This window comes from Mustelus asterias, chromosome 8 (genome assembly GCF_964213995.1).
Source record: "Mustelus asterias chromosome 8, sMusAst1.hap1.1, whole genome shotgun sequence".
Taxonomy (NCBI): domain Eukaryota; kingdom Metazoa; phylum Chordata; class Chondrichthyes; order Carcharhiniformes; family Triakidae; genus Mustelus; species Mustelus asterias.
This window is the reverse complement of record NC_135808.1, coordinates 5,433,905-5,453,560: the sequence shown is the minus strand read 5'-3', so window position 1 is coordinate 5,453,560 and position 19,656 is coordinate 5,433,905. Positions and strand designations below refer to the sequence as shown.

The following is a 19,656-nucleotide window of genomic DNA, read 5'->3' as shown; positions in this document are numbered from 1 at the left end:
CACAGACACCCCACCCCTCCACATACGTAGCAGGCTCCCACAGCACAGCCCCCCCCCCCCCCGCCACAGATGTCGCCCCCCCCCACACAGCACCACCCCCCCACAGACATGGCCGGCCCCCATACTGACACGGCTGGCCCTTCCCCCATTCGGACACGGCCGTCCGCCCCCCCCCCCCCCCCCCCACACCCCCCGACACACAGACACGGCTGCCCCCCCCCGCACGGAGAAGTACGTCCCCCCCACACCCAACCCCCCATCACCCACCCCTTCCCCCTCCCCCCCTCCCTCCCCCCCGACCACCCTCCTCGCCCCCAGCACCCGCCCCCCCACCCACCTACCTCGCCCCCTCTCCCCTACCCCCACCCTCCCTCCCCCCAGCTCCCCTCCCCCCAGCTCCCCTCCCCCCCAACCTCCCCAACCCCTTCCCCCCCACACCTCCCCAACCCCTTCCCCCCCCACCTCCCCAACCCCTTCCCCCCCCACCTCCCCAACCCCTTCCCCCCCCCGCCACCTCCCCAACCACTTCCCCCCCACCACCCCTCCCCCCCAGCCCGCCCACCCCCCCACCCCCCGACCCCTCCACACCGCACTCCGCCACCCCCCACCCTGCCCACACTTCCCACCCCCCCAGCCCCCAACCCCCCCACACCTCTACCCCTCCACCCCCCTCTGCCCCTCCTCCACTCCCCCTACCCGCCCACTCCCCCTACCCACCCACTCCCCCTACCCGCCCACTCCCCCTACCACCCCACCCCCCTCCCCCCAACCCCCCTCCTCCCCCAACCCCCCGTCACCCACCCTCCCGACCCCTCCCACCCTATCCCCCTTATGTTCCTACAGGAGAAAAGCAGACATAACCGCCGTGAGATGGCACAGACTGGTGGTGGTGTGCCTGACCTGTGGCATCTGACCAGCGTTGAAGAGCGTGCCATGAAGCTGGCAGGGGGAGATGGGTCATCCAGAATGGTGACGGACAGCCAGGTCGGCATCCAGTTTGCAAGTGAGCATAAGTGTCGCCCTCAACGTAGGTTCTCCTTGAAGTAAGTGTGATGCTGCATAGAATGTTTTACCTCCCTTCCCCTAATGTGTGTTCTTTATTGCAGTCTTGGACCCAGAGGAACCCGGCCCTTTGGGCGTTGGTGACCCCCTGCTGTTCTGGAGCAAACTGCCCACGACCCCCCTGGACAACACCTCGGAGGGAGGTTTTGAAGAATCCTCTGAGGACAGCACCACTGAAACGGCACCGGCATCTACCACACAACCCACCAACACAGAGACTATCACCACAGTGGGTACCTTTAGTGTTGAGGCTTCTGGGTCACTATCTGGTGAGCACATCACAGACACTGATGCACATCCGAGGGCTCAGGCACACGGAGGTCTGCCAGAGGCGAGGATTCAGCTGTCCCCAAGCCAGATACCGAGCCTCAGGGCCAAGGCTGGTGGCGATGCATCAGGAAACACAGGGTGTTGTGGAAGGGCTGTCAGCAACCATGCTGCAACTGCCTGGTTGTTGAGGGGAGTCCAACAGAGTGCTGTTGCAGGAGGTGGTGCTGACACAGCGTGTGAACCAGGCCAACACTGCAAGGGTTGCGACCGCAGTGAAACGTCTGTCTCAGGGGTCTGTCCTCATGGGTGACAGGGTCCGGGCCATCCTGGAGAGACAACAGCCATATGAACGGAGTGGGAATGGAGGGAAACAAAAGAATGGTCTAGTTGGACCAGGGAGCGGCACGGGCTTGGAGGGCCGAAGGGCCTGTTCCTGTGCTGTATTGTTCTTTGTTCTTTGTCGTGAGACCTTCTGATTTCCCCCCTTCCTCACACAGGGGCATCTCGGGGCCAGCTAGAGGAACAGGGTGGCACTGAAACAGTGCCATCCGCTAGTCAGCTGGGGCCCTCCAGTTCCTGGCCACCCAGGGGACGTCCGCGAAGGGCATCACAGGCAATGGGGCGTGCATCACAGCTGGACACCTCCACCTCCGATGTGCATCCTGGGGTAGCACCTCGAAACAGCAGTAGACCACACAAAGTTAGAAAGTGGTACTTCACTAAGAGAGAACGGGTGAAGGTCACCAGTGGTCAGGGTTTATTCATCACTAACGTTAAGAGCACAATAAACTTTTATTTGCACCTCACAGCTGTGAGTAATGTGTCTATAATTCCACCTCCCCCCCCCCCCCCCCCCCCCTCCCCGCCCCAAAGTGCCGAGTGGTCCCCATTCCTTTGCATAGAGGTGCTGTCTGTTGTGCCTTGGAGACTCAGCCACATGTTAGAGAGTGCCTGCCCTACCTTCCCCAACATCCACCAGGATGTTGGTGCAAGCGAGCGGCCCCCCCACCCCCCACTGCTTCCCACCCCCACCCCCCGATTGCCCAACAAACATGTCTCCCCAATCCTTACAGCTACATGGGCCAGGGTGGCAGCGTGCATTCGGAGTACAGGTTAGGAATCGGATTTGAGTGGCACCAGAGAGAGCATCCCAGTGTGCACAACAGCGAGTGGCCATCATTCTCCAGCCTTCAACCAAGACTTGCAACCATTGCCAGCCCAGGCACATTAACAGGTTTGGATGTTTCTGGGGGAAAGGGTGGTGGGATGAGAGAGGCTGGGGAAGGGTGATGTGGTGGTTTGAGGGCCCAGGTCGGTTTGGAGGGGGAATAGCGGCTGCACTTGCTCCTGGGGTGTGGTGGATGTGTGGTGGTTGCAGCCCCCTCACTGCACAGCACCAGCTCGGTGAAGCGGGCTGTAATCAAGGCGTCCCTCGCTGCCCTTCCCTGCCGGACACCTGCCATCGCCGCCCGCCCTCTTTCCTCTGGCTCCTCATATGGTGGGACGTCCACCTCCCCCCGTCACTGCTCCTCCTCCTCCTCTTCCTCGTCCTGCTCCAGCTGGTCTCCCTGCTGCTGGGCGATGTTGTGCAGCAGGCAGCAGACAATTATAATGTGTGAGGCTCACACAGGGTCAGACTGGAGGCCCCCCCCAGGACGGTCCAAGCAGCGGCACCACATTTTCAGCAGGATGATGCACCGCTCTATGATGGACCGGGTGCTGCATGGGCCTCACTGTAGCGGGTCTCCGCCTCGGTCTCGGGCCTCCGCACAGGCGTCATCAGCCATGACCTTAGCGGGTAACCTTTGTCTCCCAGTAGCCATCCCGGTTGCCTGGGCCGGTCTTCAAAGAGGCCAGGGATGTCCGACTGCCTGAGCACAAAGCTGTCATGGACACTCCCTGGATGGCGTGCATCGACCTGCATGGTGCTGATTCGATGATCACATATGATCTGCACATTGAGGGAGTGGAACCCTTTCCTGTTCACAAATTGCTGCAGCCTTGTATGTGTGTTCCGTCCACTGCTCCCTGGGCATTGGGAATCCCAGCAAGGCAGCGAAGCCTAGAGCCCGGGCCTCCTGCTGTGCACGGCCCACATCGAAGTTTATGCACTGCCCTGCCCAGGCAAACAGGGCATCAGTGACCTGCCGCACACATCTGTGCATGGAGGCCTGGGAGATCCCAACGAGGCCACCACTGGGTGCCCGAAATGAGCCAGAAGTGAAAAATGCAAGGCATCCGTCACCTTCACGTCCACAGGGAGCGGGTGGCCGCCCCTCCCCTGAGGTGCCAGGTATGTGAGCACCTCACAAAGGTGCCGCACCGTGCTCTTGGGGAGCCGCAGCCAGCGGCAGCACATCTCCTCCGAAAGAGCCTTGAATGAATTGTAGGGTCTGTACCTCCTCGCCTTCTGTGCATCCTTTCAGGAGCCTGCTCACCCACCTCCCAACCCTCAGTGGCAGCCCCCTGCCCTCCTTCCTGTGGGACAGGTAGTGGCTGCTCCTGCGGTGGTCTCCAGACCGGCCACCTCCTGAGCCGCCTCCTCCTCCTCCGCCGCCACCTAATGGCCAGCTGCAAATCGATCAGTCTGAGATCCATCTGCACACTGGGGTTTGGAAAGAGCATAGAATGACGGATTAATGTCATTGGCTGCATAGGCCCAGCACCACCCCAATCCCTCACTTGGGGCAGTTCACCCACTTGTGGGTGCTGGCAACACCACACAATCCATGGTGCCATGCGTGACCCGATTAGATTGTGCGAGATTCCCATCATGACAATTGCTGGCACAGATTAAGCAGGTCGGTGTGCAGCCGTGGGCACTGCGCACCCTTGTGCCATTGCCATGTGTGCAACTGCAGCATCCGTTACAGGCATGTGTTGCTGGTCTGTGTCACAGGGAAGGGACAGACTGCAAATCATTAGCTGATGGGTGCCCAGTGACAGCAGATTCGATGCAGTCCATGTCTGAACCTCGGCACCTCGGCCTGGAGCAGCAACTGCTTCATCTGGTTAGACCTCAGTCAGTACAAGGTGCACTCCTGTCCCAACCCGGAACCCCAGCACTCAGTGTAGTCCCTGACCACACCCTGAGGCAAGACAATGCCACTGCACAGTGCCCTGGAGGGGAAGGCTGATCAGGACTCCTTCAGGGACCTGCACCCACTGAGCTACAGTGCTGCCGTGGAAGGGAAGGCTGAGCAGGATTCCTTCGGGGATCCTCGCCCACAGAGTTCTGAGAAAGTAGAAGCCCCCACCCCTCTCACCCAGATATCACTGGTCCACAGGCCAGCACCTGAAGACAGCAGGAGGAAGCCCACCAAGCATCTCCAGGGCCTGCCTACAACATCCCCCGCACTCTGCTCACAGCATTTCCCTCCTCACGCCAGTTCAAGGCTGCTGCATCAGGTTGAGACTTTTATATATCTACTCTGATTCGTGTCAAAGTGACATCATACCAAAGAGGTGGGAGACGTTAACGTGGGCGGAGATTGTCGTGTCGATCCCGATAATGGCATTCTAAAGTATGGAAATGATGCAAATCAGCGGCACGCCGGTTTTCAGCGCGGTCCTGGTCTCCGGTTGGGAGATGTGCATGGGTCGTAAACGCTCGCGGGGGACCCGCGAAATGGCCGCCACGTGCATCTCACGACCCGACCCTCCAAAAAACATGTGTGTTGCAGTGGGAGAATCGCCCCTGTAATTTCTTCTCTTCTATGTTTTAAATCTGCCACCCCATATCTTAAAACTTTCAGTTTTTGTTTTAAATTGCCCCACAAAAGGAAACATCTGCTCGAAGTCTGCTTTGTCAATGCCCCTTAGCATCTTGTACACCCCAATTAGATCTCCTCACATTTTCTCAGCTCCAGAGAGTATAGACTTAAACTGGCAAACCTCTCTTCACAAGACAAACCCTTCATCTCCAGCTCGTGAACCTTCTCTGAACCACCTCCAATGCAACTACATCCCTCCTCAAGTAAGGGGACGAAAAGTGTACACAATATTCTCAGTGCGGTCTCACAAATGCTTTTACACAATAGCAGCAACACTTCACTACTTTTATGTTTTATCCCTTTAACACTAAATATGAATATTCCATTTGCTTTCCTTATTACCTGCTATACCTGCATCCTAGTTTATTTTTGCAATTCATGCATGAGGACACCCAGGTCACTAATAATTTGCCTTTGTATTTTTCCGACCAAAATGGATAACCTCACACTTACTCACTTTAAACTCCATCTGCTAAATTTTGTCCTGTTCACTTAAACTATCCATACCCATTTGTAAATTTCTTCTTTCGTTATCACAACTTACTATCCCACCTATTTTAATGTCATCTGAATATTTGGCTGTGGTACCCACTATTCCTGTATGCAGGTGATTCATATAGATTGTAAATAGTTGGGGCCTGAGGGTTGAACCCTGTGGCACCCCACTAGTTACATCTTGCCAATTCAAAAAACACCCATTTATCCTGACTTACTGCTATCTGTTCGTTTGCCAATCTTCTATCAAAAATAATAAATTATCCCTCATCCCATGTGAACTAATCTTGTGTACTAACCTTTTGTGTGGCATCTTATCAAATGGTGTCTGAACTCCAGAGACACTACATCTACAGGATCACCATTATCCACTTTGCTTGTTACATTTTTGAAGAACTCAAACAAATTAGTCGAAGATTAATTCAGTTGTCAAAATCCCTTGTTCGACCCCACTTAGAGTATTGCGAGCAGGTATGGACATCATACCTTCGGAACAATGTTTCGGCCCTGGAGGGAGTTCAAAGCAGGTTTACAAGAATGAAATCTGGACTTCAGGAGTTTAGTTACGAGGAGAGATTAGATAAATTAGGCCTTTATTCTCTCGAATTCAGAAGGTTGAGGTGTGATCTAATAGAAGTCTACAAAATAATCACCGAGAGGGATGGGGTGGATAAGGATAAACTGTTTCCACTAGTTGAAAGCTCTAGAACCTAGGGCCATAATCTAAAAATTAGGACCGAGTTGTTCAGGAGAGATGTTAGAAAACAATTCCACATGTAGAGAGTGGTGGAGGTTTGGAATTCTCTTCCTCAAACAGCAGTGGATGCTGGTTCAATTGTTAGGTTTAATCCCTACAGTGCAGAAGGAGACCATTTGGCCCATCAAGTCTGTACCAACAACTATCCCTGTAACCCAAGGTATCTACCCTGCTAATCTCCCTGACACGAAGGGGCAATTTAACATGGCCCACACATCTTTGGAGTGTGGGAGGAAACCACAACTCCTGGAGGAAACCCACATTGACATGGGGAGAATGTGCAAATTCCACACGGACAGTGACCCGAGGCCAGAATTGAACCTGGGTCCCTGGCGTTGTGAGGCCGCGATGCTAACTACTGTGCTACCGTGCCACACTACTTTAAGTCTGTGATACTTTTATTGATGTGGAGATGCCAGCATTGGACTGGGGTAAACACAGTAAGAAGTTTAACAACACCAGGTTAAAGTCCAACAGGTTTATTTGGGAGCAAAAGCCACAAGCTTTCGGAGCCTTAAGCTCCTTCTTCAGGTGAGTGGGAGTTCTGTTCACAAACAGGGCATATAAAGACACAAACTCAATTTACAGAATAATGGTTGGAATGCGAGTCTTTACAGGTAATCAAGTCTTAAAGGTACAAACAATGTGAGTAGAGAGAGCATTAAGACAAGTTAAAGAGATGTGTATTGTCTCCAGACAGGACAGCCAGTGAGATTCTGCAAGTCCAGGCAAGCTGTGGGAGTTACAGATAGTGTGACATGAACCCAATATCCCGGTTGAGGCCGTCCTCATGTGTGTGGAACTTGGCTATCAGTTTCTGCTCAGCGACTCTGTGCCGTCATGTGTCGTGAAGGCCCCCTTGGGGAACGCTTACCCGAATATCAGAAGCCGAATACCCGTGACTGCTGAAGTGCTCCCCAACAGGGAGAGAACAGGCTTGCGTGGTGATTGTCGAGCGGTGAACATGGTGAACATGACTCATAGTGAACAATCACTGAAACAACTATATGATGACATCAACAAGTTCCATCCCACCATCAGACTCACCATGGACTACTCTCCGGAATCAGTTGCATTCTTGGACATGCATCTCCATTAAGGACGGTCACCTCAGCACCTCACTATACCGCAAGCTCACGGATAACCTCACGATGCTCCACTTCTCCAGCTTCCACCCTAAACACGTTAAAGAAGCCATCCCCTACGGACAAGCCCTCCGTATACACAGGATCTGCTCGGAGGAGGAGGATCGCAACAGACACCTCCAGACGCTGAAAGGTGCCCAAATAAGAAAAGGATATGGCGCTCGACTCATTGATCGACAGTTCCGACGCGCCACAGCGAAAAACTGCACCGACCTCCTCAGAAGACAAACACGAGACACGGTGGACAGAATACCCTTCGTCGTCCAGTACTTCCCCGGAGCGGAGAAGCTACGGCATCTACTCCGGAGCCTTCAACATGTCATTGATGAAGACGAACATCTCGCCAAGGCCATCCCCACACCCCCACTTCTTGCCTTCAAACAACTGCACAATCTCAAACAGACCATCGTCTGCAGCACACTACCCAGCCTTCAGGAGAACAGTGACCACGACACCACACAATCCTGCCACAGCAACCTCTGCAAGACGTGCCGGATCATCGACACAGATGCCATCATCTCACGTGAGGACACCATCCACCAGGTACACGGTACATACTCTTGCAACTCAGCCAACGTTGTCTCCCTGATACGCTGCAAGAAAGGATGTCCCGAGGCATGGTACACTGGGGAAACCATGCAGACGCTGCGACAACGGATGAATGAACACTGCTCGACAATCACCAGGCAAGACTGTTCTCTTCCTGTTGGGGAGCACTTCAGCAGTCACGGGCATTCAGCCTCTGATATTCGGGTAAGCGTTCTCCAAGGCGGCCTTCACGACACACGACAGCGCAGAGTCGCTGAGCAGAAACTGATAGCCAAGTTCAGCACACATGAGGACGGCCTCAACCGGGATATTGGTTTCATGTCACACTATCTGTAACCCCCACAGCTTGCCTGGAGTTGCAGAATCTCACTGGCTGTCCTGTCTGGAGACAATACACATCTCTTTAACCTGTCTTAATGCTCTCTCCACTCACATTGTTTGTACCTTCAAGACTTGATTAGCTGTAAGGATTTGCATTCCAACCATTATTTTGTAAATTGAGTTTGTGTCTTTATATGCCCTGTTTGTGAACAGAATTCCCACTCGCCTGTAGAAGGAGCTTAAGGCTCCGAAAGCTTGTGGCTTTTGTTACCAAATAAACCTGTTGGACTTTAACCTGGTGTTGTTAAACCTCTTACTATACTTTTATTGAGCAGGGGTATCAAGGTATATGGGCCTCGGGCAGGTACATGGAATTAGGCCACAGATCAGCCATGATCTTATAGAATGGCAAAGCAAGTTTGAGGGGATGAATGGCCTACACGTGTTCCTACGTCCCTTTTTCTTCATGATGAGGATAGTCCCAAGTTGCTCCCTTTCTATGACCTCTGCATTTGCTGTTTCTATTGGGATGTGCTCCTGTCCTCCATCATGAAAACTGAGGTAAAACATCGATTTAGGATCACAGCCATTTCTGTGTTTCCCAGCATTAACTTCCCAGCCTCATTTTCCAAGAGACCAACATTCACTTTCGCTGCTCTCTTCCTCTTTACATCCTTATAGAGACATTTGCTGTCTGTTTTTATATTTTACACTTTCATAATTTATCTGTGCTCTCTTTAACTTTTTTAGTGACCCTTTGTTGATCATTATAAGTTTCCCAATCTTCCAGTGTGCCACTGGCCTTTGCAAAATAACATCATAAGATTTCCTAATTTTAAAGAAATACAATAATTTTAGAGGTGGCACTGCTGCCTCACAGTTCCAGGGATCCTGGTTCTAATCCGGTCTTGAGCGTGAGTGTGGAGTTTGCGCGCTCTCCCCATTTCACTGGGTGCTCCAGTTTCCACGCACAGACCAAAGATGTGCAAGTTAGGTTCGATTGGGAATGGTTGATTGCCGCTTAGTTTGTGTGTGAGTGTATGCCCTGTGATAGACTGGCGTCTGGTTCTGGCTGTGCTGTATTTAATGCCCAATGGGATAAACTCTGACTCCCCAGGATCCTGAATTAGAATAAGTGGTGAAGTGAAGAATATTTTTACTGTTCAAGAGTCAAACAGTTAATACTATATATCTCATACTCTAACATAAATAATTAACATTAGGTAAGCATGAATTAACAGGAAAACTGGTCACACGCACAACAAACTACATGTTAAATTAAACGACCAAGGCAGAACACACAAACATTCTCAATAATCCACCTAAACACCAATGATCACCATCAAAAACCTCCCATAAATAATGGACGATAAATTACTGTATTAATGAGGAACTGCAGGACTCTTATTCGTATCTTGCTTGTAAGACTAATAGTAGAGAAAATAATGGGATTTAAAGTAGATAATTCTCCCAGGCTTCAGAAGCTGAAAGAGGTGAGTGTCGAGAAAATAGATGCATTGGTGGTCATCTTTCAAAATTCTACAGACTCTGGAATTGTTCCTGCAGATTGGAAGGTATAAATGTAACTTCAATGTTTAAGAGAGGAGGGAGAGAGAATATGGGGAATGACAGATTGATTAGCCTGACATCAGTAGGAGAGAAAATGCAAGAATCTTTAACAAAGGATGTGATAGAAAATAATGGTAAATTTGGGCAGAGTCAATATGGACTTATGAAAGGGAATCCAGTGTAGAAGTTGGACATTTGGCCCTTTAAGTCTGTACTGACTCTCTGACGGAATATCTTGCCCAGGCCCTCTCTCCGTAACCCAAAACACTTACCATGGCTAATCCATTTAACCAACACATCTTGGGACACTAAAAGGCATTTTTTTTTTACCATGGCCAATCTACTAGCCTGCACATCTTTAGACTGTGGGATAAAACCAGAGCACCCTGAGGAAATCCACACAGACACAGAGAGAATGTACAAACTCCACGCAGACAGTTACCCAAGGCCAGAATTAAACCCGGGTCCCTGGTGCTGTGAGTCAGCAGTGCTAACCACTGTGCCACTGTGCAAGATGCAACTAGCAGAATAGTGAAGGTGTAACTGGTGGATGTAGTGTATTAGATTTTGAGAAAGTTTTTGATTATGACCCACACAAGAGATTAGTGAACAATTTAGTGCACTTGAAATTTGATGGGATAATAACAGGTAAATGGACAGAAAACACGAGAATAGGAATCAATTGGTGTTTTCTTTTAAACAGTGCTCATGTTCTGGTCTTACCAATGCTCTGTATCAATAAAGCATAACCTCTATACCTGCTGCAGATCATTCAATGTGACTGTGAACACTCAGGACAAAACAGGAATTCTATCCTGGAACAGGCGGACCTGCCTGGCCTTGATCAGGTGTATCTGTGCAGCACCCTGTCTACTGAGCTGCTCAAAATATTGTGCAGCTTGGGGTCTTTTACCATTCTCATCATGAGGCTGGATGTGACATACAGTTTGCTGTCGGCACTGCTGGGTCGTCCATCTGCCCTCGGTAGCAGTAACTACAATATGATTGAATTTGAATTCCAGTTTGAGAGGGAAAAGAGTGGATCTAAGATCAGTATTTTAAACTTAAAAAGGAGCAACTATCTGGTCATGAAAGCTGAGCTAGTTGCAGTGAATTGGGACCCTAGGCTTGGGGATACATCAATAGAGAAGCAATGGCAGATATTTAAGAGGGTATTTGAGAATATACAAAATAAATATATTCCTACTGTAAAGAAAATCCCCAATGGGAGAACTCACTATCCGTGATTCACTAAAGAAATTAAGGAAAACATCAAATTTAAGGAAAAAGCATATAACTGCGCAAAGATGAATGGCAGGTCAGACGACTTATCAGAATATCAAGAATGGCAGCGATCAAACCCCCACAATTATGTAGCAGCTTCAAAATAGGTATCCAGTGTTCCCACACTAAACATAAGGGGAATTCTCATTGTCTGGAGGCATTTGGCATACCAGGAGACTCAATACAATCTTGATCTTCCCATTGGATGGTGATGCCCCACCTCGAAGAACAGTCTGTAGAATGGACTAATCACTGGTCTTAGGGACCACTGGAAACCCCATTGGAAATGATGTAAGGAGTTTATTTGCTCTGTTTCCTGCCCTATATACCGCAAACGACATCATCAAAACAGAAAACTTCATCATTATCACAATGCTGTTCCTGCGATCTTGTTGTTTGGAAATTCATTTTTGCATTTCTTACATTACAACAGTGACTGTTCCTCAAAATTATTCCACTGGTTCTGAAGTGTTTAGGCTCACACTGTGGGAATAAAGGCAGCTTTTGATGATTTCTCTGTGACCAGGTGAGTTATTTTTCGTACTGCTGCTCCTTTCCCCCTCTCATCCCCACTGTCACTCCCTCACTGGATTCGGAGGGGGATTCCTTGTCTCCTGTGCCCTCCTCAGAACATCTTCCCACACTGCAAACCAGTGGGAAACTGGACAGTGATATTGTTCTGAAGATCAGCCCTCAGAATGGATTGGGCCTCTGATCAAATTCATAGAGTGAGCGGTGGGTTCACTACCTCAATGGAGTCACTCAAGAACACACCTCACTCAATCCAAACTCCCTCATCACTCTCCCTATTCTAAATTTAAAGCTACATCTCCTTGGATCTAGACTGTGTGACTGCGTTAATCCTGTGGGTGTTTACTGTCTCCCTTCTGGACTGCAGGGAGGATGAGCCAACTGATCGCAGCAGCGTGGGCAGGGGAGGGGGGAGAGAAAAGAAATGTAGTCGTAATTGGGGATCGTATAGTTCGGGGCATAGACACTGTTCTCTGTGACAAGGATTGAGAGTCCCGAAGGTTGTGTTGCCTCCCTGGTGCTCGGGTTCGAGATATCTCATCTGAGCTGCAGAGGAACTTGGTGTGGGAGGGTAAAGATTTAGTTGTCATAGTACATGTAGATACCAACGACATAGATAAAACAAGGGCAATGGTTCTGCTAAGGGAGTATGAAAAGCTAGAAGCTAACATAAAAGCACAACCAAAAAGATGATAATCTCTGGATTATTACCTGGACCACAAGCTAATTGGCACAGTGTCAATAAGAATAAGCAGGTAAATGCGTGGCTTAAAGATTGGTGTGGGAGAAATGGGTTTGAATTCTTGGGACATTGGTACCAGTACTGGGGAAGAAGGGACCTGTTCCGATGGGACGGTCTTCATCTGAATCATGCTGGATAGAACCTGAATCGTAGTGAATCACAGAACTAGGGCTGCAGATAGGTCTTTAAACTGAAAGCGGTGGGTGGCGGGTGGCGGGGGGCGGGTGGCGGGGGGGCGGGTGGCGGGGGGGCGGGTGGCGGGGGGCGCGTGGCGGGGGGCGGGGGGGTGGGCGGGGGGAGTTCAGTTGTAGGGGAAATTAGCAAACGCAATTTAAAGAAAGAGGTAAGAGTGCAGGTTAGCGATGTGGTGGTTGGTCACCAGATGATAAAGGTGAGGGACAGAATGGGTGAATGTCTTTTTGGAATTATAAAAGAGTAGGGAAATTTACCAGTCGAACAAATTTAAAAGCTTTGTATCTAAATGCACGAAGCATTGGGAACAAAATTAACGAGTTAATTGTGCAAATAGAAACAGAAGGGTATGGTTTGGTGGCGATTACTGAGACATGGTTGCAAAGAGACCGGGTCTGGGAATTGAACATCCAAGGATACTCAGCATTTCGGAAAGATAGACTGAAAGGAAAAGTCGGTATTGCAGCTTTGCTGGTGAAGAAAGTGATCAGTGTTGTAATGAGAAATTATATAAGCATGGGAGATCAAGATGTGGAATCAGTCTAGGTAGAAATAACAAATAGCAAAGGGAAGAAGTATTTGGTAGAAGTAATAGATAGGTCCCCAAGCAGTAGTTCCATAGTGGGGCACCAGTATAAACCAGGAAATACTGGGAGCTGGCAAGAAAGGTACGGCAATAATGATGGGTGATTTTAATATGCACATAAATTGGAAAACTCAAGTTGGAAAGGGTAGCCTGGTGCCAGAGTTCGTTGAATGTATTAGAGATTGTTTCTTGGAACAGTATGTTGTGGAACCAAACAGGGAGCAGGTTACTCTGGATTTGATATTGTGTAATGAGGAGAGATTAATTGATGACCTCATAGTTAAGGATCCTCCAGGGAGTAGTGACCATAGTATGATAGAATTCAAAATTCAGTTTGGGGGTGAGAAAGTGGAGTCCCACACTGGCGTTCTGGAATTAAACAAAGGAAATTACACAGGCATGAGGACAGATTTGGCTTGAGTAGAGTGGGCAGGAAGGCTGAAAGGTGGTACAGCAGATGAGCAGTGGCAGCTGTTTAAGAGATACTCAATTCCTCACAACTAAAATATATCCCAGTGAGGAAGAAAGATGGTAAGGGGGGGAGTGAGGGAGGGGGGTTAAAAAAAAAACATCCAAAGCTGAACAAGGAGGTCAAGGACAATATAAAGACAAAAATGAAGGTATGTCATATTGCAAAGGCTGGCAGGCTGGAAGATTAGGAAACATTCAACATAAACAAAGGAATAGTAAAAAAGTAACAAAAAAGAGCTAAGGTAAATTACGAAAGAAAACTAGCGCAAAATATCAAAAAGGATAGCAAAAGCTTCTATAAGTATATAAAAGGGAGGAGAGTCACTGAGGTGAATGCTGGTCCCTTGGAAGATGAAACCGGAGAGTTAATAGTGGGGAACACTGGAATGGCAGAGATGCTAAATCAATTATTTGCCTCAGTTTTCACAGTGGAGGACACTAGTACCATTCCTATAGGAACGGGCAAGTCAGAGGTAATAGAAAGGGTAGAACTTACAACAATCAACATTGATAGGGAAAAGGTACTCAGCAAACTATTGGGATCGAGGGCAGTTCCCCAGCCCTGATGGCCTCCATCCTAGGGTGTTAAAGGAAGTGGCGGTGGAGATAGGGGTTATAATATTCCAAAATTCCCTGGACACAGAAAGATTCTAGTGGATTGAGAAAATGCTAATGTAACGCCCTCATTCAAAAAGGGAGGGAGGCAAAATCTGGGAAATTACAGACCAATTAGTTTAACGTCTGTTGTTGGGAAAGTGTTAGAATCAATTATCAAGGGAGCAATATCAGGACATTTGGAAAGTCAAAACGCTACCCATCAGAGTCAGCATGGTTTTATGAAGGGAAATCATGTTTGACTAATTTGCTACAGTTCTTCGAAGATGTAACAAGCAAAGTGGATGATGTAGTATATCTCGACTTCTGGAAGGCGTTTGATAAGGTGACGCACAAAAGGTTAATTCACAAGATTATATCACATGGGATTGGGATAATTTATTAGCTTGGATAGGTGACTCGTTGATGGACAGAAGACAGAGAGTCGGGATAAATGTTTTTTTTTCTGGATGGCAAAAAGTAACTAGTGAGGTGCCACAGGGTTCGGTCCTTGGGCCCCAGCTATTTACAATCTATATCAGCGACTTGGATACAGAGATAAAAGGCTCTATAGCCAAATTTGCAGATGACACAAAAATAGGTGGGACAGTAAGTTGCAATGAGGAAATAACCCTACAAATGGGTATAGATAGGTGAGGAGAGTGGGCCAAAATGTGACAGATGGAATTCAAGTGTGAGGTCATGCATTTTGGTCAAAAAAATGGGAAGGCGACTTATTATCTAAATGGGTAGAGACTTCGGGTTTTCCGGTGCAGAGGGATCTGGATGTCCTCGTTCATGAGTCACAGAAAACTAGCATGCAGGTACAGCAGATAATAAAGAAAGGGAATGGAATGTTGGCATTTATAAGACCATAAGACATAGGAGCGGAAGTAAGGCCATTCGGCCCATCGAGTCCACTCCACCATTCAATCATGGTTGATTTCAACTCCATTTACCCGCTCTCTCCCCATAGCCCTTAATTCCTCGAGAAATCAAGAATTTATCAATTTCTGTCTTGAAGACGCTCAACGTCTCGGCCTCCACAGCCCTCTGTGGCAATGAATTCCACAGACCCACCACTCTCTGGCTGAAGAAATTTCTCCTCATCTCTGTTCTAAAGGAACAGAATATAAAGGTAAGGAAGTATTGTTGCAACTATACAAGGCATTGGTGAGACCACATCTGAAGTATTGTGCATCGTTTTGGTCCCTTTGTTTGAGGAAAGATATAATGGCATTGGAGGCAGTTCAGATGAGGTTCAGTAGATTGATTCCAGAGATGAGGGGTTTGTCGTATGAAGAGAAATTGAACAGTTTAGGCCTATACTCTTTAGAATTTAGAAGAATGAGGGGAGATCAAATTGAGGTAAATAAGATGATAAAAGGTATGAATAAGGTAGACGTGGAGCGGATGCTTACTCTTGTGGGGCATTCTAGGATGAGGGGTCAAAGACTTCGGATAAGGGGTAGCAAATTTAAAACAGAGTTGAAGAGAAACTACTTCTCCCAAAGGGTTGTGAATCTGTGGAATTTGCTACTGCAAAGTATGATGAATGCTTGGGCAGTGAGTAAACTTAAGGAGGAGTTAGGCAGATTTTTAATTGGTAATGGGTTGAAGGATTATGGGGAGAAGGAAGGAAAATGGGGTTGAGGAGCATACCAGCCATGATCGAATGGCAGAGCAGACCCAATGGGCCGAATGGCCTAAATCAACTCCTATACTTTATGAACTTGAACCTTGAACATTTCAATAAGATCACCGCACTCCCTCCCTTATCCACTGCAGATTCATAGTTTCTGCAGTCCCTCCTCTTGATTAAGGTGTCCATTTCAACCAAACAGATTATCTGCCGTTTAACACTTGCTCTCGAATGTCTGTGTGCCTTCCTGATAAACAATGATAAAAATGTTTCCCAGAATGACAGACGAGACCAAGTCCAGTCTCCTAGAGGAATTATATTTCACATCCTGAGATTGGTGCTCTATTTCTCTGGTTATAAGATCCCTTCACTGCTTTGACACACAGTGCTGATGGCTTCAGACACTTACCCAGAGGAACCCACAGAAAGATAAATATGAGAACGGGCAACTCCAGGAATTTACAAGTGGAAATGTGAATATTCAACCTAGGAGTTTGAACCCTATTTACTTTCTTCACAACTGGATTGATAATCAGGAAAATTAATGCAAGAATTTTACCTGGTATCATCATTTCTCTCCACGCTGTGCGCTGAAAAAGGTCTTTGAACTTCCCGATAGACAGGGCGGCATCAAATACTGAGAGTGCGCGCTCACCATCACTAATCCTGTAAGTGTTTTTTAAAAAGATGTAAGAAAATGTCCAAAGTGAAATGTTAGTCTTGTTTCTCGAACTGAGAAAGGATTGACTTGGAAATTCAAGGGCAGAGAATGGAAACAGCCATGTCCTGAATAAGGTTCAAAACTGGATAACAGACATCACAGACTGCAGGATGTGATAAACATTCAGCCTGTCCACTTGCTGCATGATAAACAAAGTTTGTAGAACAAAGACAAAGGCTGAAAACATCCCAAAGCTGAATATCCAATTCTGCAATCCCTGGGCCCACAACTCTCCCAGAATCCTGCTCTCCTCTACTTCCGGCACCTTGAACATCTCTGATTTCAGTCACTCCCCCATTGAGAGCTGGACCTTCAGCTGCCGAGGTCCTGAGCTCTGGAATTCCCTCACTGATTCTCTCCATTTCTCTTTCTTCCTTTCAGACGTTCTCTGAAGCCCACTGCCATCATCCTGATTAATATTTCCTTCTTTGCCTCTTTCTCAAATTACTTTATAGTGCTCCTGTGAAACTCCTTAGGATCTTATATTACATTAAAGGTGTTTTATAAATACAAGTGTTTACTGTAGTAGTTGTTAAGGACACAGAGCCAGTTTGTATTTCGTATTAAAATAGAACCCATTCCCCCTTTAACGTGAGACATTCTCAGGTTGGTCAGGCTCCGTGCAGGGACATGGATGGCTCACTCCTTGGAAACATGGACCGTGTGGCTCTCTCAGGGTCAGTCGGAAGGTCACAGATGCTAACAGCCATCATCAGGACTTCAGGACTGGGAAACAGGTTGTATTATTTACATGACATCTTGTAATTTATTACAGTAGAGCAGTTATATAGAATCTAATACTGTTTAATCACTGCAATAAAGTTTGTTATTGTAATAAATGTATGTGTGAATTATACACACAAATTAATTGTGTGTCAATTGTTGGCGCCAGAAAAAAATGATCTTTTAAAATTGTGACAGGAAACAAAAATATATACGTAGCAACACTTCACTGAGTTATTTTACCAAACTGCAGAGTTTCAGTAAAGAACATGTCCTACCTTCTCTTCCGACAAGCTTCCTGCTGAAAGAAATGAATCAGAAACAGTGAGGGTGACAGTAACAGATTTCAGGAGCAGTTAGACAGGCTGGTGAAATGAGCAGACTCAGAGCAGATGAGATTTCACATGGAAGTGTAAAGTGATGCATTTTGGTGGGATGATTGTGAAGAGTCAAATAAACTGGAACTGAACATCAGTCCTGCTCACAGACACTGTGACTCTCACACACCGTACCAGACACACCCACACACACAACATGGAACTGGAACTGGTTTGCAATTGGAGTTCCAGGAGAACATTTAACATGGGAAATGCGGAAATGATCACAAAGCAAATGTCGAACATCAAGAAGATTTCTAGGGCGATTACAGGTATTCCCGGGAATCTGCAGTCAGTTTGGGAGCCGTTAATTCAGAGACAACAGGAAAACCGTTCAGGAAGGGACACAAAAATCTGTTCAATTTGGTTGCTATTTTTCCATAAATTCTATATTAATTTCACAGTTACCATCAGTTATTTAGTGACTGTGTGAAGTTTCCCTGAACTGAGCCGCAATATATTCCCTCACCTTCAGAAATATCCGCTCATCTTTTTGCTCCATCTGTTTCTGCAACTTCGAGAGTTTTTCCTCAATAGAATTTAAATTCTCCTGAATCTCTCGAAGGTTTTTCTCCATTGGTTCCAGAATCCTCTCCTCTTCTTCCCTGAGATCTCTGAGTAAACGCTGCTCTTTCTCAGTGAGAATCTGGTGCATTTTAGTGAACTCGGATGTGATGTGGGTCTGCAGACTGCTCGACTGTTCCTACCCAATGAAATGTGAAACATAATTAATGTCCCGCAATAAAGGGAACAAAACTAACCGAGATCCCAGAAAATCAGCACAGGGAGACCTCACCCTAACGTCAGAAATCTTCCGTTTCTGTTTCTGTTCCGTTTCTAGAACCGCCGATTTCTTCTCTGTGAGAGAATCTAAGGAAGATTTCAGCTGATACTGGGATTGGGAGAGAAAATCACAGGATGAAAGCGTTAGATTGAAAATATGATAAAACTATCATCTTATAAAATATTTTCCATTTACCTTGTAGATTTCAACAGCTTCATCGAAAGGCAGGAAGCGGTGATCTCTGTGTTCCCGCGAATCTCTACAAGTGTAACAGATCAATTTCTTGTCAGTTTCACAAAACAGCTTCAGTTCTTCCTGATGTTCCTCACAGTGAAGTTTACTTTCCTTCTCTTTCGGATTTAGCTTTATTTGTCGAGCTTTCTCAGCCAGATTCGCTAAGGCCCGATTTATCCTGAGGTTTCTTTCCGGAAACTCCTCTCTACATTCCGGACAGGAGTTTATCGCCTTCTTTTCCCAACACTGGGTGATACAGGAGCGGCAGAAGTTGTGTCCACAATCCAGTATTACCGGATCTGTGAAGAAATCGAGACAAATGGGACAAATTGCCTCCTCGGTCAAACTCTGGACCTGTTGCCTGGAAGCCATGGTCACTCTCAGCACTTCCTGATTCAAACCGCTTTCAGTTTCGATGTTACTGCCGCACATCCTCAGTTCAGCTATTTCCCGGTAAAGTTCACTGTATCACTCAGGGAATTATTATTACAGAGTGGGCCATGTCCTCTCCACTTTCACACCAGAGATAAAAACTGGCGCGGTTTAAAGGATAACGGAGGGGAATCATTGAACTCTGTCGGGGGCGGGTTGGGCTCCCGGGAATGTTGATAGTGGAGAGAGAGGGAGAGGGAGGGAGGGAGGGAGGAGGTGGAGATGGGCGGGATCGAGATTCCATTATATTTTTCTTCAGTCTGAACTCGCTGCCGATTAAAACCACTCTGGTGAAACTCGGTGTGAGATCCGGATCCAGAAACTGAATTGTGTTCATCACTGCAGCCGCTCGCATTAAAACATCAAGGAGACATTTTACACAGCAGGTATCGGGAAGATATT

General features: G+C 47.7%; 1 protein-coding gene across 4 annotated transcripts in view; it reads right to left on the bottom strand.

The window, feature by feature from the left end:
- Positions 1-19,252, bottom strand: part of LOC144496790 (zinc-binding protein A33-like) — a 39,106-nt gene extending 19,854 nt beyond the window's left edge. For 2 of the 4 annotated variants that reach the window (XM_078217335.1, XM_078217333.1), the window contains exons 1-5: positions 18,784-19,252; positions 18,601-18,696; positions 18,274-18,507; positions 17,706-17,728; positions 16,543-16,649 (exon numbers count right to left, since the gene is read on the bottom strand). In XM_078217335.1, the coding sequence (XP_078073461.1) occupies positions 16,543-16,649; positions 17,706-17,728; positions 18,274-18,507; positions 18,601-18,696; positions 18,784-19,194 (871 nt within the window). In that variant the 5' untranslated portion in view covers positions 19,195-19,252. The remainder of the gene's footprint in view (positions 1-16,542; positions 16,650-17,705; positions 17,729-18,273; positions 18,508-18,600; positions 18,697-18,783) is intronic. The other 2 variants (XM_078217336.1, XM_078217334.1) reach the window with 1 other exon arrangement.
- Between the last annotated feature and the right edge of the window lie 404 nt (positions 19,253-19,656).